Source organism: Heliangelus exortis, chromosome 3 (assembly GCF_036169615.1).
Source record: "Heliangelus exortis chromosome 3, bHelExo1.hap1, whole genome shotgun sequence".
NCBI lineage: Eukaryota > Metazoa > Chordata > Aves > Apodiformes > Trochilidae > Heliangelus > Heliangelus exortis.
In genome coordinates, this window is record NC_092424.1 from 22,200,211 (window position 1) to 22,213,652 (window position 13,442).

General features: G+C 43.6%; 1 protein-coding gene across 8 annotated transcripts in view; it reads right to left on the reverse strand.

Annotated features, from left to right (window-relative positions):
- The window catches only part of LPGAT1 (lysophosphatidylglycerol acyltransferase 1), a 78,058-nt gene that overhangs the window by 57,485 nt on the left and 7,131 nt on the right, over nucleotides 1-13,442 (reverse strand). For 2 of the 8 annotated variants that reach the window (XM_071739591.1, XM_071739590.1), the window contains exons 2-3: nucleotides 2,494-2,640; nucleotides 1,793-2,060 (exon numbers count right to left, since the gene is read on the reverse strand). In XM_071739591.1, coding sequence (XP_071595692.1) covers nucleotides 1,793-2,030 — 238 coding nt within the window. In that variant the 5' untranslated portion in view covers nucleotides 2,031-2,060; nucleotides 2,494-2,640. The other 6 variants (XM_071739586.1, XM_071739589.1, XM_071739587.1 and 3 more) reach the window with 6 other exon arrangements.

The following is a 13,442-nucleotide window of genomic DNA, read 5'->3' on the forward strand; positions in this document are numbered from 1 at the left end:
AGCTGTTTGCAAATGACAGTTCAAACAAACATACTAAGACATTTCAAGACTGTAAAACAAAGGATTTCAAATTGTCAAGATACATCAACAACACCAATCAGCAGATGCTTCGGGAAGACTCTAGGATATGCAGATCATGCTAAGATCACTTTCCAAGCAACAGGCAAAAGAAACCACACAGTTCTGCAGTCAGCAGTAAAACTATCCCAAGAAAACTGCATTCAAAAATTGACAACCATGGGACAGTGGCTTGAGTTTTAACTAGCACATTCAATATACATATCAAATCCCCGGGGTCATATACTGTATTACTTTATCATTAACATTATACCCATAAACTTTCCCATTTCCAATTAACAATACACATGACACCTTGAAAGTCATTCCTTCCTTCTGGAAGGTCTTTGTGCTTTAAGGTATAAACCAGACTTTGAAAAACACACCTGCCACTGCAAGTACTATGTGGACTTCTTTTAATGAGCAAATAAAAAATACATAAAAGGTTTTTTAAACAGCATATCTGGAAAAGCTTGAGCTGTACCAGGCAAGGCAATTTTGAAGCAGTGCAACGTTACAACAGTTCTAGCCAGAAAGACCAGAATCTAGCTTGCTGCTGCTGCTGCTGCTGCCACCATCTCCTTAGGGAAGTACTGGAAGCTCACCTAGAGTATCCACAGAAACTTCGAGCATCTTGGAAAGGCACACGACAGGGTACCAAAAGGCACATTATCACAGAGGCTTCAGCTCTCGTAACCTAACAAAAAAAGCGCTCCATCTGCGTCAACACTGACTTTCTGACTAATCAGGAGTCTAACCAGACTCCAGAGCTGTGTGCTGCCATTCCTTTTTTTTCTTGTTTACAGGGATAAGACCTGCGGGTGCAGCCTGGGCAGAAGAGAGGGAAAGAATTTTAGGAGGGCTGTTCATATTTTGTACTCAGTAGATTAACTTCTTCCTCTTTCCAAGGTCTAAGCACATACAAAGAATTGATGGCTGTTTTCCTGCAAGAAGTGCAGTAGCAAGGATGAAAAACAGTGCATTCAAGGACAAGACTAGAGCCTTCCTTAATATCTCAGTTCAGTCCCTCACCTAGATGACCCTATACATACTAGTCAAGCAAAAAATAAGTTCAATAATAACTGCAAAGCAAGCATGCAGAAGGAGAAAACCCTACAGATTCTGTAATTAGCTCTGCTAACAGTAAAGGAAGAGCCATACAGTCGAGAAACATTGCATATCACTATTTGTATGAAAGAGGTTTCCTCTGTTCCCCTCCATTCTGAAGCTTCAGAAAAGACAGGTGCTGTTGACAGGAATAGAAGACCTACTCTTCTGACATAGGCTTTATGTCCAACTTCTTAGCCTTATATCCTGACAGTTTCTTAAGTGGAGATGATTTAGGTGGAGAGATGCATAGACTTAATAAAGAAAAGTTTGGCTCTATCAGCTACATGCATAGTACAAATCAACTCTTGTTTGAGCAGGTATACTTTTTCCATCTAACACAAAGTGATCGTGATACTTAGGACAAATCATATTTCTGATTACAGTAAGACAAAATACTGATAAACTCTTTCTTAACATGTAGTAAGTTTGTCCCTGTGATTTAAAAAAAAAATGTTTCGGTAACCTCAGCATCCCAATCCAGAAACAAAAAGCATCAATTTATGAAAACTGAAAGAAAAACATCTCACATATCCACTATATTTATATATCACCCTACACATCACCATACTAGAACACTTATTTACATCTTTACACTTGTACATTCATATTAATAAAACATTCTTACCTGTATATCCTGCCCACCAGCCCCAGGAAGCCACCATAGCTAAAAGCCACTTAAATAATACTCCTTCGATATACCAGAAGCTTTTACTATCCAACATTCGGAGAGGCTGCAGCATAATTAAATACAAGACGTAGGACGGAATAGCAACCAGGTTATTGGCGACCATAAAAGCGAACCTGAGGAGTGCTTTTAGGCAGGTATAGCCCACCCGCTGGGCCTGCTCTAGAGTCACGGCCATTCTCTTCACAGCGGAGGACGCGGGACCGTCCTGCGGGCAGAGGAAACACAAGGCAGAGGTAGCGCTCTCCCAGCGGGGCCAGCCCAGGCTGCCTGCCCGCCGGCCCAGACCCAGCCCGCTCCCGCCTCCGCCGCCAGGCACCGGGGAAGGAAGATACCTACTCCCGCTGCCGGGGGCCACGAAGGAAGGGGCACGACCTCCAGCCGGCGCCGCGGGGGGAGCCACCTCCCCTCAGCTCTTCTTCTCAGGGGGCTCCAGGGGACCCCAGCCCGCAGCTCCCCTTGAGGGGTGCACACGCGCGGTCCCAGCCGGCCTCCATCTTCCCCCCCCACAAGAAAAGGTCGCGGGTACTAACGCGGCTGCCGGCGGCCTCTCCCCCCGCCCCGGAGCGGCTGACAGGAGCCGGGGCCCGCGGGCGGCGCTGAGGGGAGCGGGCGGCGCCGGGCCCGGCGGCGGGACTCACCTCCGGCAGGGCGGCGGAGCGGCGGCGGAAGCGGTGGGGCTGGGGGAGCTGGGCCCAGCGGTGGCGGCGGCAGTCCCGGCTGGCGGCGGCTCATGGACCCGGAGGTGGCTGGTCCGGCCGTAGCAGCGCTACTCGCCCTGCGGCTCCCTGCGGAGAGAGGAGGGCGGGCGGCGTGAGCGCGGGGGCCGGCGGGCGGGGAGGCGGGAGCGCCGGGCCGGGCGGGCAGGCGCAGACCGCGGGTTCACCTCGGTTCTCCCGCGCCGGCGGCCGGGCCGGGCCTGGCACCCCTTCTCCTCCCTTCCCTTACCCGTCCCCTCCCCGTCTGCTTGGCTCGGCACGATCCCGCCCGTGAAGAGCCGAGCTCCGGCCCCGCAAGGGCAGGCGGGTGCCGCGGGCGGGGGGAGGACCCTGCACCTGTTGGGGGCGGGGGCCCGGCCCGGCCCGGTCCGCGGAAGGTCCGTACCTCGGCACCGCCGCGGGCAGCGAGGGCCGCCCGGGGTTCATGCCGGCCGCTGGGGCCGCGCTCCCCACCCTCGCCGGCTGCGTGTCCGCCGTGACCGCCCGCCCGCTGCCGAGAAGCGGGGCTGGCGCTGCGGCGAGCACCGCCCCCTGCCAGGGAGAGCGGGCGGCTGCGCCCCCCGCCCCCGCACTCAAACACGCCCGAAGGCAGGGAGCAGAGCGGGTCCCGTAGTCCGGCTGCCTGATCCTCCCGCCCCCGGGAGCGCCTTCCGAACCAGCTCGCCGGCTATCCCTGCTCCGTGGAAGGGGCTGAAGCAGGGGCTGCCCCGCGGAGGAGCCCGGGGCTTCTGCTCCCCTCCCGCAGCCCGGCGGGGTGAGGCTGGGGAGCAGCACGGCCCGGCCCCATGCACCCCGCCGGATCCCTCGGCCTCGGGGCTTGTTTAATTCTTCGCAGTCTTACAGTTCGAGTTGGGTGAAAGGTGTAAGTGGGAGAGGGGACGCTGTCAGAGGTCCCCTTGGCATCACCACGCTCCTGCCCAGGATAGGAACAAGTTTTGTCCCTCTGATCATAAATTTTTCACGTGCTTTATATATATATCAACTTAATTCTCTCTCTTATCCCTCCCCTGTTGCTGCGAACACTCTTCTTCCTCCAGGAAATCTCAACAGAGATCTGCGGTAGTGCTGCAGCAACACTTGGCCCAAACTCTGCCCCCCAGCAGGGCAGGCCCAGAAGCAGCCGAGGGGCCAAGACTTCACAGCCCCCTCCCGACAGGCCGCGCCCCACCAGATCGCTTCAGGGCGAGGAATTTTTGCATTATGTCTAACTGCATCATCTCTTGTGGCAATACAGGCATGTTGCTTCTCATCCGGTCTTTTTGAGCCCTCTCCTGACTGACCGGGCCCGGTTTCCACAGCTCAGTTAACTAGTACAATACCTACAGTGAACAGAATGGCTCCTGCAAGTGATTTTTTAACGCAGTTTCAGTTCTTAAGGAACAGAAGCAGATGGATAAACAGCTACACTGTAAAAGATACACATTAAAACGTCCTTTGTTCTGAGGGAAAAAAAAAAAAAAAAGGAAATTTTCAAAATGTAATACACACATTGGATAACATATCACTTTAACATCGAAACCATGCTATGTGCAAAGCTAGATTTATTGTCTAGGAAACAGTGGACTTCAGAGATGACTGTACCATCAACAAAATTAAATCCCAACCTCCATTCCAGGAAGAAAACAAAGTTGTTATTGCAGATGAATTTCATTTGGGAATTTAAAAACAAACAACCAAATAGCACTATCATGTTCTGTTTGAGCAAAACAAAACAGCTGACCTTCTTGACAAAAAGGATGCATCTTGCATAAGTGTTTCCAAATCTGGGTGGTTTTCCATGTTATTTTTATTACTAGGTTAGATTTGTCAGCAATCATTATGGAGTCAGTTTGATGTCATCTGAAGCGTTACCACCTTCTGTAGGACTTGGGTTTATTTTTGGTTTCTTTTTTCTTTTGTAATCCATGCAAACAACTCTGGGCATACATATGAGCTTATTCTCAGCAAAATTCTGCTTGAAGATCCTCAGATAGAAAAGGGCAATGTTTAGGCCATATTTAAAGTTACATTTTAATATTTTGCATCCCTACAGAAAAACAAAGCCTTGCTTATATGTTATTCCAAAATAAAAAACATTAATTATAATTAAATTTTATAAAATTTTGTATATCTTACTCATTTTCTTTACACTGCACACTTTGGAACAATATTCTTACATTGGATGTATCAAATGAGGGACTTCAGAAATTATGTTAGACAACTAATGAATCAGGCAATTTGTATTGCAGAAATGAATTGCAGATGTGGAAGCAGGTGTGCAGAGCATTCTTTGTCAGAGTGACTGCCTTAGAGCTTAGGAAGCTGTGGTTTAGCATTTTGCTGAATGAGCTCATAGCAAAGACCCAGCCCTACTCCTCATTTCCTGGCCTTCACATGGACAACCCAAGTCCTAGGAAGTGTGCACAATGAAATACCCTCAGGGATTGTGAGAACCTGCTGTCATCTAACCTGAGGAATCCTTTCTGGTGTAAATTAACATGTAGAGTGTATACATGTGCCATGACTGCAAACAAAAAGAAGGAAACAACTAAGATGTAGATTTTTTTTTTTCATTTGGTCAGTAACTGCTGTGTTGAAGCTCTGAAGTTCCATAACTGTTTTTTTATTGTATGATTTGTTTTTAAGTTCTTATTTCTGAAAGCAGTTCCTCATAACCTCTGAGCTTCATGGAGCTTTAATTATTCATTGTTTGTAATTTTTTTTTCATTTATCATAAAATGAAAATATTAATATAAGCAGCTCTCAATTTGTGGTCTTTTTAACCATTTATCGAAATTTTACATATTTGTTGTCTGAATACCCCCCTGTACCTGTCTTTTTGTCCTTGTGGGAAATAGGGACAGGATTGTCACTAGTGATCATTGTAAAAATACATTTTTAATGTGCTTATTAACTGGTAGACACCGATCCTTCCATTGCTAATGTTAGGCAATTAACTGATGTCAAGGATTGCTGGAGCAGATAATTAAATACTGGAGTTGTCTCCCACTCACATCTATGAAAGTCTATGAACCAAAAACACAGAAGAAGAAGGTTAGACTTATTCCTGCCTGTAAGAACAAAAAACATGTGATTACTGAGGTGGGAATGCTTCACAGCAATAAACAAACCCATCCATTACATTCCGTTCTTTTTAAAAGTTAACCTAAAAGGCCTATGTGCTACTGCAAAGGAGCTGCACAGCCTGTGAGATTCTTAATTCACACAGGCTGGAGTTGAGGAAAGTATCTGGCTTCAAGATCCAAGTCAGGTGTTACTCAAACTCCCCAAGATACTTTTGAAGAAGGTAATATTTTCTGTCTCTGGGTACACTTCAAGAAGTGATTTGCCACTGTCATTCTCAAATGTTCTATGGCAGGTATTTGCATTCTAACTTTTCTGCAGCATCAGAGCTGCCTGCAAGGGTAGCTGCAAGGAGGGAATGCCTTGCAGACACTCAAGTAGTCAACAATTCACAGAGGCACGGGGAATCATAATGAAATCCAGGTTCAAACCTGTAAACACCAAACCGACTAAAAGACTTGTTTCTGGAGTTCAGAAACTGCAAGTTTTGGAATGCTTTTGAACCTCTGTCTGGGTCAGAGACTGGGAGATAAAAAGCTGCTTGTTTGTCCTGACCAGATTCAATCAGTTCTCCTTGTTTGCTTTCCTTGCAGCAAACTGAAGTCACAGATGACATATGGTTGGAGAAGAGAAAAGAGGGTTAGGAAGATGCATCATGTGCTGATGACACTACAACCAAAACTGCCCTTGAAAATCCATAAAGGCCTGCAGTAAAGGCAAGAAAAGAGTCTGGAAAATCTCAGATATTCTACAGAGCGGAGAACAATTACTGTTTCAAACCTCTCAGAAATAGCAGCTTCCTACTTGTGAAAATGTATAAAAAAATATTTAAAAAACCCACACCGGTATCACAGAAGAGATTAAAGTAAACAAAACTGCAATAAGGAACTACAAACGTGCAGAGCGTGTGCAGAGCAGAAACTGCTAGAAGATAATGTTACATAGGGCATATACTCAAGAGAGCATAAATCCAGAAAGCACCTCCAAGTGAATTAAGCAGTTAGCATTGGATTTGGAAAAATAAGTTCAAAGAAGCATCAAGAAGAACATAACTATGCTTTCAATAGGCTGCAATAAAGAAAGAAAGTAAAATAACTGTTACAAAAAAAAAAAAAAAAAAAAAAAACCAACTTGTGGGGCCTTTTAGAAAAATTAAAAATTAAAAGATATAATTAAATGTTAAGCTTCAATTCTGAGATGCTTTCCAGAGTGTCAGATACCCTGGTGTGAAGGGTTTCTGAATTGCTTTCTGCCAAACATGAAATGTTTAGTTCATTTACATAACAGTGAAACCTCCAAAAATATTCTGTAACAGTAGCTTCCATTATGTCCTCTGTATGAGAGTCAAAATCACCTCCATTCTCCAAGTAAATTCTTAAAGGACAGTACTGGACACTCCATCTCCACCAGCTGTACGGAATAAACCAGGAGACAGGATAGTCTGATGGATTTGACAGATGTGGAACACAACCTGGCAGCTGATAGCTGTGTGGCTGGGAGACCCAAGCAATGTAGGTGCAAATGTAGCAGATGTAGTGGAAATCAAATAGTCAAGTTTAAAACCTGTGCTTTCAAGGTTTAAGATCTTTAAGAGCATTTCAAGAAACCATTCCCAAATTACAGACACCACCCACAGCTCCTGGGTGTCTGATCCTTCAACAAACAGAAAACAAAATGGAATGGAGGCACCGTGCTTGTTAAAGTTCCTTGACCTTCAGTTATGAGCTGTTTTAACATCCTTTCTCTCACATCCTCTGACAGCAGACCACACTTTTAAAAAACTCTACTTCCAGTAATCTTTTATATACATGAGTTCCATTTGAAGACTCACATCCATTTATTGCACACAAAATGCATAATCCAGGCAGTTTTTCTTTTCTGATTTTTCTCTAGACTATTTGACCTTTCAGCCAACGATGCTTTTATCTTAATTCTTATAAGGACACTTCACAGTAACATGAAGCAGCTTTAAAATGGAAGAAGATTGTGGCACTTTTAACACTTGTCACATTCCTATATATATGTAAAAGGGCTTCAACTGACCTGACACAGAACTCTACACCATTACCAAGCTTCTTCCCCTTGTCCTCTCCTCCAGATCCCACATGCATAACCCTTACCCAGATCAGCCATCTGTAGACAAGTCAGCCTTGCCAGTTCCTATGGCTCTAGCACACAGAATTGTAATTTTTACTCTTTTTCTCTAGTATTTTAAGCTCTTGGATGAATGCCTAGGTTTTTTTTTTCACATTAAAAAAATGATAGGCCTCAGAAAAAATACGTTGTGTGACCCAAAATTTCAGGTTCATGATAAGTGCACACTTCATCCCCCTCTAGCTTGAGCTGACAGCAGACCTCAGACAGTGTTGACTGCAGGGTATCAAGTTATGGCCTTGAGTTGTTTCAGGGACATTTTTTCATAGGAGAAAATGGCAAAGATCCCCTGATTTTAAACAATCCATATAAACACACAAGCAAATAAACGAAAGAAGCAGAGAAGTTATTGCTAGGGTAAGAAACTAAACAACAGAAGGTATTTATTCTGAGTAATTAAAAATAGCATTGAAGTAGCAGTGTTATGTTGTTCAATCCCAAACTGCTTGTTCTTTATATCAGGAATCACTAGGTATTATGCAAGTTGTATTGTTACCTAGTTCTTTGAGTTAATATCTCACTCCAAAATTTTTGTATGCCTAAATGAGTCCAAGTGAACATTCTCAGACAGGTATTAACTGCATAGGGAACTTTATATCATCAGATGTGGACTAAAGAACAAACTGTCTCCATTGAGGAAACATTACCTCACATCCCATTCAAGTGCAATGCTAGAAGTACTGTCCAACCAAAAGTAAAAAATTAAATGTTGACACACAGCTGTTGAGGAGGTGACACAGTTTAGGCCCAGCTGGTACCAGCCAGGTCTCCACTCACTCAGCCCCCACCCCCACTGTGGGACAGGGAGGAGAAAACCCACCTAAAGGTTCATTCATCGAGACAAGGACAGGGAGGTTTGCATTCTCCAACTACAGTAACAGGCAAAAACCAGACAGGTTCAACTTGGGAAGAAAAAACACTAATTTAATCTAAAAAGAGAAAAAGAAAGCATGGCCAGATCTTAATCCCTTCCCCCTACCCCCACTCCCTTCTTCCCTGGCCCACATCGCTTCCCTGCTGCCTCCTCCTCTCAGGACACAGGGCAGGGGCAGAGGGATTCAGGGTCAGTTCCCCACACGCTGTTTCTGCTGCTCCTTCCTCCTCAGGGGGAGGACTCCTCACAGCCTTCCCCTGCTCCAATGTGGGGTCCCTCACACAGGAGAGAGTCCTTCAGGAACCCCTCCGACACGAGTCCCTCCCACAGGTGCAGCAGGCTGCTTCTTCGTGTCTGCCAACCTGTGTCACTTCAGGGGCTACAAATCCACGTTTACCCCACCGTGGTCCTTCAGGGACTGCTCTGCCACGCTCCTCCATGGGCTGCAGGGGCACAGCTGCCATTTCACCAGGGGCTGTGGGGAAATCTCTGCCTCGGCACTGCTCCCCCTCCTTCTTCACTGACCTTGGTGTCTTTTCTTCTTTTCTCTGGCATTACTCTCTCACCTCCTCCTCTCCTCTCCAGCTTTTTTTTTTTTTTTCTTTTTTTTTTTTTTTTTTTTTTTTTCTTTTCTTTTTTTTCAGTTTTCTTTTCCCTTTCTTATGTTACTCACAGTGGCTCATCCAGCTCCCCATATCTGCTTGGCCTGGAACAGAGGCAGGGCAGGGCTTGGGACTGGGGAAGCTTCCAGCAGCTTCTCACAGGAGCCTCCCCTGCCTCCAAAACACCACTGCACTAAATCCAGACAGGAGGGCAAGCCAAGCCATAGCCCAGGAGGCCATGACATGGAAAAGTCAACTACACTAAATCAGTACAAGGACCCAATATCAAGTGCACTACTGGGGAAGAGAGCACTCACGTCTGAGTCTGGGTCTGGCTATGGTCCCATTATTGCTTCTAGTAAGTCCTGGAGCAAAATGGATCATTGTGCTGTGAGAAAGCTCAAGGATGTGTGAACTGCACTCTCCCTGCTCTTCACTTCAGATTGTACTCATCTGTTGAGTTACTGCTGCTCAGTTTATTTGGCCAACATAGTTGGGTGCTCTCTAAGGGAATGTATTTCTGTGCTACTTAATAGCTAATTTTTATTTAATGTGTGCTTTCCAGTTGTTGCCTGAGGCCAAGGCAAAAATAGACTTGTTGTGTATGAACACATGATAGTTAATAAAGTTTTTTCAGGTGGAGATCACGTTCTGAAATTTGGAAGTACTCATTTATGATTTGCCAAGGGGTTTTTTTAATTTTTTTTTTTTTACACATTTCCTGTCTCATAAAAGGAATGTGATAACCAGTATCTGTACTACTTTCTCTACAAAGAATCAGAGGAAAGGAAGTATAAGCTACAGAGGGGAACCAATATAATGCTGCAGTCAAGGCTATACTGATCTCTCAAAAGAATTTGAGTAGATTTATGCCTGAATGTACTTAGACTTTCTACAGCATAACAAGACCAAACCAAGGAAGTCTGGAGCTGGATAATAACAGCACACACTAATTTTGTTCACGACCTTTGCCATTTTTAATTCAGGCAAAAAAACCCAAAACCAGATCACAACTGAACAATTTGCCGGTTAGTCAAGACTAGAAGGTGAGGCAGATGTAACCATCTCTCCCTTTCTCCTACAAGCTGCTTTCAGATTTCATGAGCATAATAACAGAGCTTGTTAGCCTTTACAACAATGCCACTCTTGGATACTGCATCTCAATCTGTTTTACATAAATTGTATACATCATCTTTATAACTTTTTTTGGGGTGCCTTTGGTCTAGCATATCAGGAATGTAAGCCCTCCTGTTGCCACTACATGTTCTTTAACTCATATACAGATCCAGTATGATTACTTGTAATGTCCAAATCAATATCATCTTCAAAACCAGAGATGTCAGTTCTCAAAAAAAACCTGGTAGGTTTTAAACAGTAAAAACCCCTGAAAGATGTAGAAGTTACATCCTTCTCCTTAAAAATGTAGAAGTTAGCTTGATGTTCCTGTTTCTGACTACAGGTTTCATAAGGGTATAAGGTAAGCAGGAACTTAGTATTAGCCATAGAATGACAATGCTTTGAGTCTCAGATTTGACTTTGTTCCAACAAAGTACACATTTTAATGCGACTCTCAGCATTGCAGTAACCTAATATGTACATCTCATGAAAAACCCTGTTGTTCTGCTATTACAATGCCATTTCATACCATACTAGATTTTCTCATACCAAAGCTCGTGACCTGAATAATTAAAAAGTTTTGAGGTGTTTAATTTCTCATTGAAACTAAACCAAAGACTTTGACGGAGGCTACTTATTAAAGATGGATAACAGATACACTGCAATGCACCCAGATGGTCAGCTAGCAAAACTTTCATTTGTTCCTGCACATAATCTGTTTCTGCCATACTGTGAGTGTCAATCAATGGGAAGCTCAAGTAGAGCACAACATATCTGGGTTCTCAGTTACACAAGTGTTTTTCACCCACTGACACTACTGTCACCAAGGTAAGTTTGAGCTTAGGGTTTGTCTGGGGCTTGTTTAGGGTATTTTTGAAAGAGCTCTAGAGTTACTCAAACCACTTATTGAATCTTAGACCTCTGTGTTAGCTTGGCTATGAAATCTTTTATCCATGACAAATTCCTTTAGTTCAGTCATACCCATAGAATCAAGTTACTTCAGGCAAAGATGATATATAAGCTTGCACTCTGCAACTTTTTTATAAGCCCATAAAATTTGCACAAAGAAGCATGGTACAAGCACAGAGATTAGGGCAACGTCTTTTGGCAGATGGGACTCCTAATATTTTTAGCTATCACACTATTCTGCAATTGGCTGTTTTGAAAAAAACTATGTAGTAAAAATAGGGAATTGACTGCCAGGAATTACTCTAATAATTATCTTCATCTGCACTGGCAAATTAAACACTATCCTGCATCATATCACTGTCCTGATCATAAAGATCACACACTGTGAGGTCAGATGACATCATCAGATGACAATCCTATTTTCTTCAAACTCATTCAAGTTCACGTCAAGCCCACATTTACCAGACTGGCTGACTTGGCTTTTGGTAAACTCTTATCAACATCCAATCAATGTTTGTAGATCAAACTGCAAATACAAGAAAACTAAATAAATACTTATCACTATTATTAAGATGATTCTCACACTTAAATCCCTAGTGAACAGCTTCTTGTGATATTAAAGAGGTATCCAGACTACTTTACACTGCTTGTATTTGTTGGATTCTATATCATTACAAGCTAAAACTAATATTGGTGTTTCAGAAAAGTGGTGTTTTCTCTAGTTGAATAAGTCCAGCATAACAATGACAGCTGCCTTTGTGGGGGAGTCTATTTGTCCATGTGCTGAATTCCAGCAACTTCAAAAAGCACTGTGCAAAGTGCAAAGATCCATCTCATTTGAGCTAACTGAAAAACTTGGGACAAACTAATCAGGTCTGATCCAAGGTCCACAGAGCATTTCTGGGAAATAGGTAGTGTAAAATAAATACTATCACTGAAATTTGATTGGACCGAGGTCTCTTAAAACGCTTCATTTTCCCTGCCCTTTTTAGCACCACGTAGTGCATCACACAAACCCCTTATCTTAGAATACCATACAGAGCTTCACAACTCTTTTGCTTCACATCTTCAAGACTATGATTAACTTGGTGACCAACAGAAGGTAATGATGAATAAATCCATGCTGCAAGCCAGTTATGCAGTTTTTGCACAACAAGCTGAAGCTGACTAAAGAAACAGCGCAACACTGGAAAACCCAAAAGGAGAAGTCAGATCATAATTTGCATTTAAGCTGTGCTCACCCACATCCTCTGCAGTCTCACTACCTGCTTGCTTCATGGCTGAAAAACAATATTGTTGTCCATTGTTAACAGCAATTTAATAATTGCCTTGGGAAAAGTTCAGTTAAAGTTACTAGTGGCATTAGTTACTCAGTAATCATAATTAGGTTAGATAACACTATGTTAGGCATTAAAAGGTAGTCTGCTTTTTTTTTTATTTTCCTTTTCTCCAGAGTTAAAGAGGTAGGAGGATGCATTCCTTGTACATCTTAGTTGTAGTTTCACATTATGTTTATCATCCTAAACCAGGGACAGTCCCAATATGCATCAGAGGGAGAGGCAGGGAGGAGGCTACATTACATCTGCCATGTCATATGACTGGCATCAAGGGGAAGGCCCCTTCCTACCCTCCACACAGCAAATCCAAGCTAGTGCTACACTTTATCCCAGCTTATACTAGCTAGCAGCAAAGACTTGAGGAACAGTCATCATCATCTGAAGAGGAATTTTTATCTAGACAGGTTAAAGTAACGCTTCTATAAATTTCATACTACAGACATCCAAGGCCAGTTTCCTCAAGCCTGTGCCACAGCACAAACATGTTTGTAAGGAACAAATACTCCATATTTTCAAGCCATGGAGTCAAGTGCTGCTCAAAAGCTCTGCAGGCTGGCATGCCCATTAAGCGCTGGAAATTGTTCTTCCTAAAATACCACAAGCGTTTATCTTTAGTGCTATTGATGCATTTCAACTTAATAAAATGTTATAAAAGCCATTATACCATTGTTAACTGTGGCTAAGAAAAGCAATCCTAACAGCGTGGATGAATCCAGACAGACCACGAGGGATTGCATAGCTTGATTTGCTCATCCTAAGTCTCTAAACAAAAAGGCAGAGAGAAACAAAACTAAATTTTCAGAATTATGAAGACAT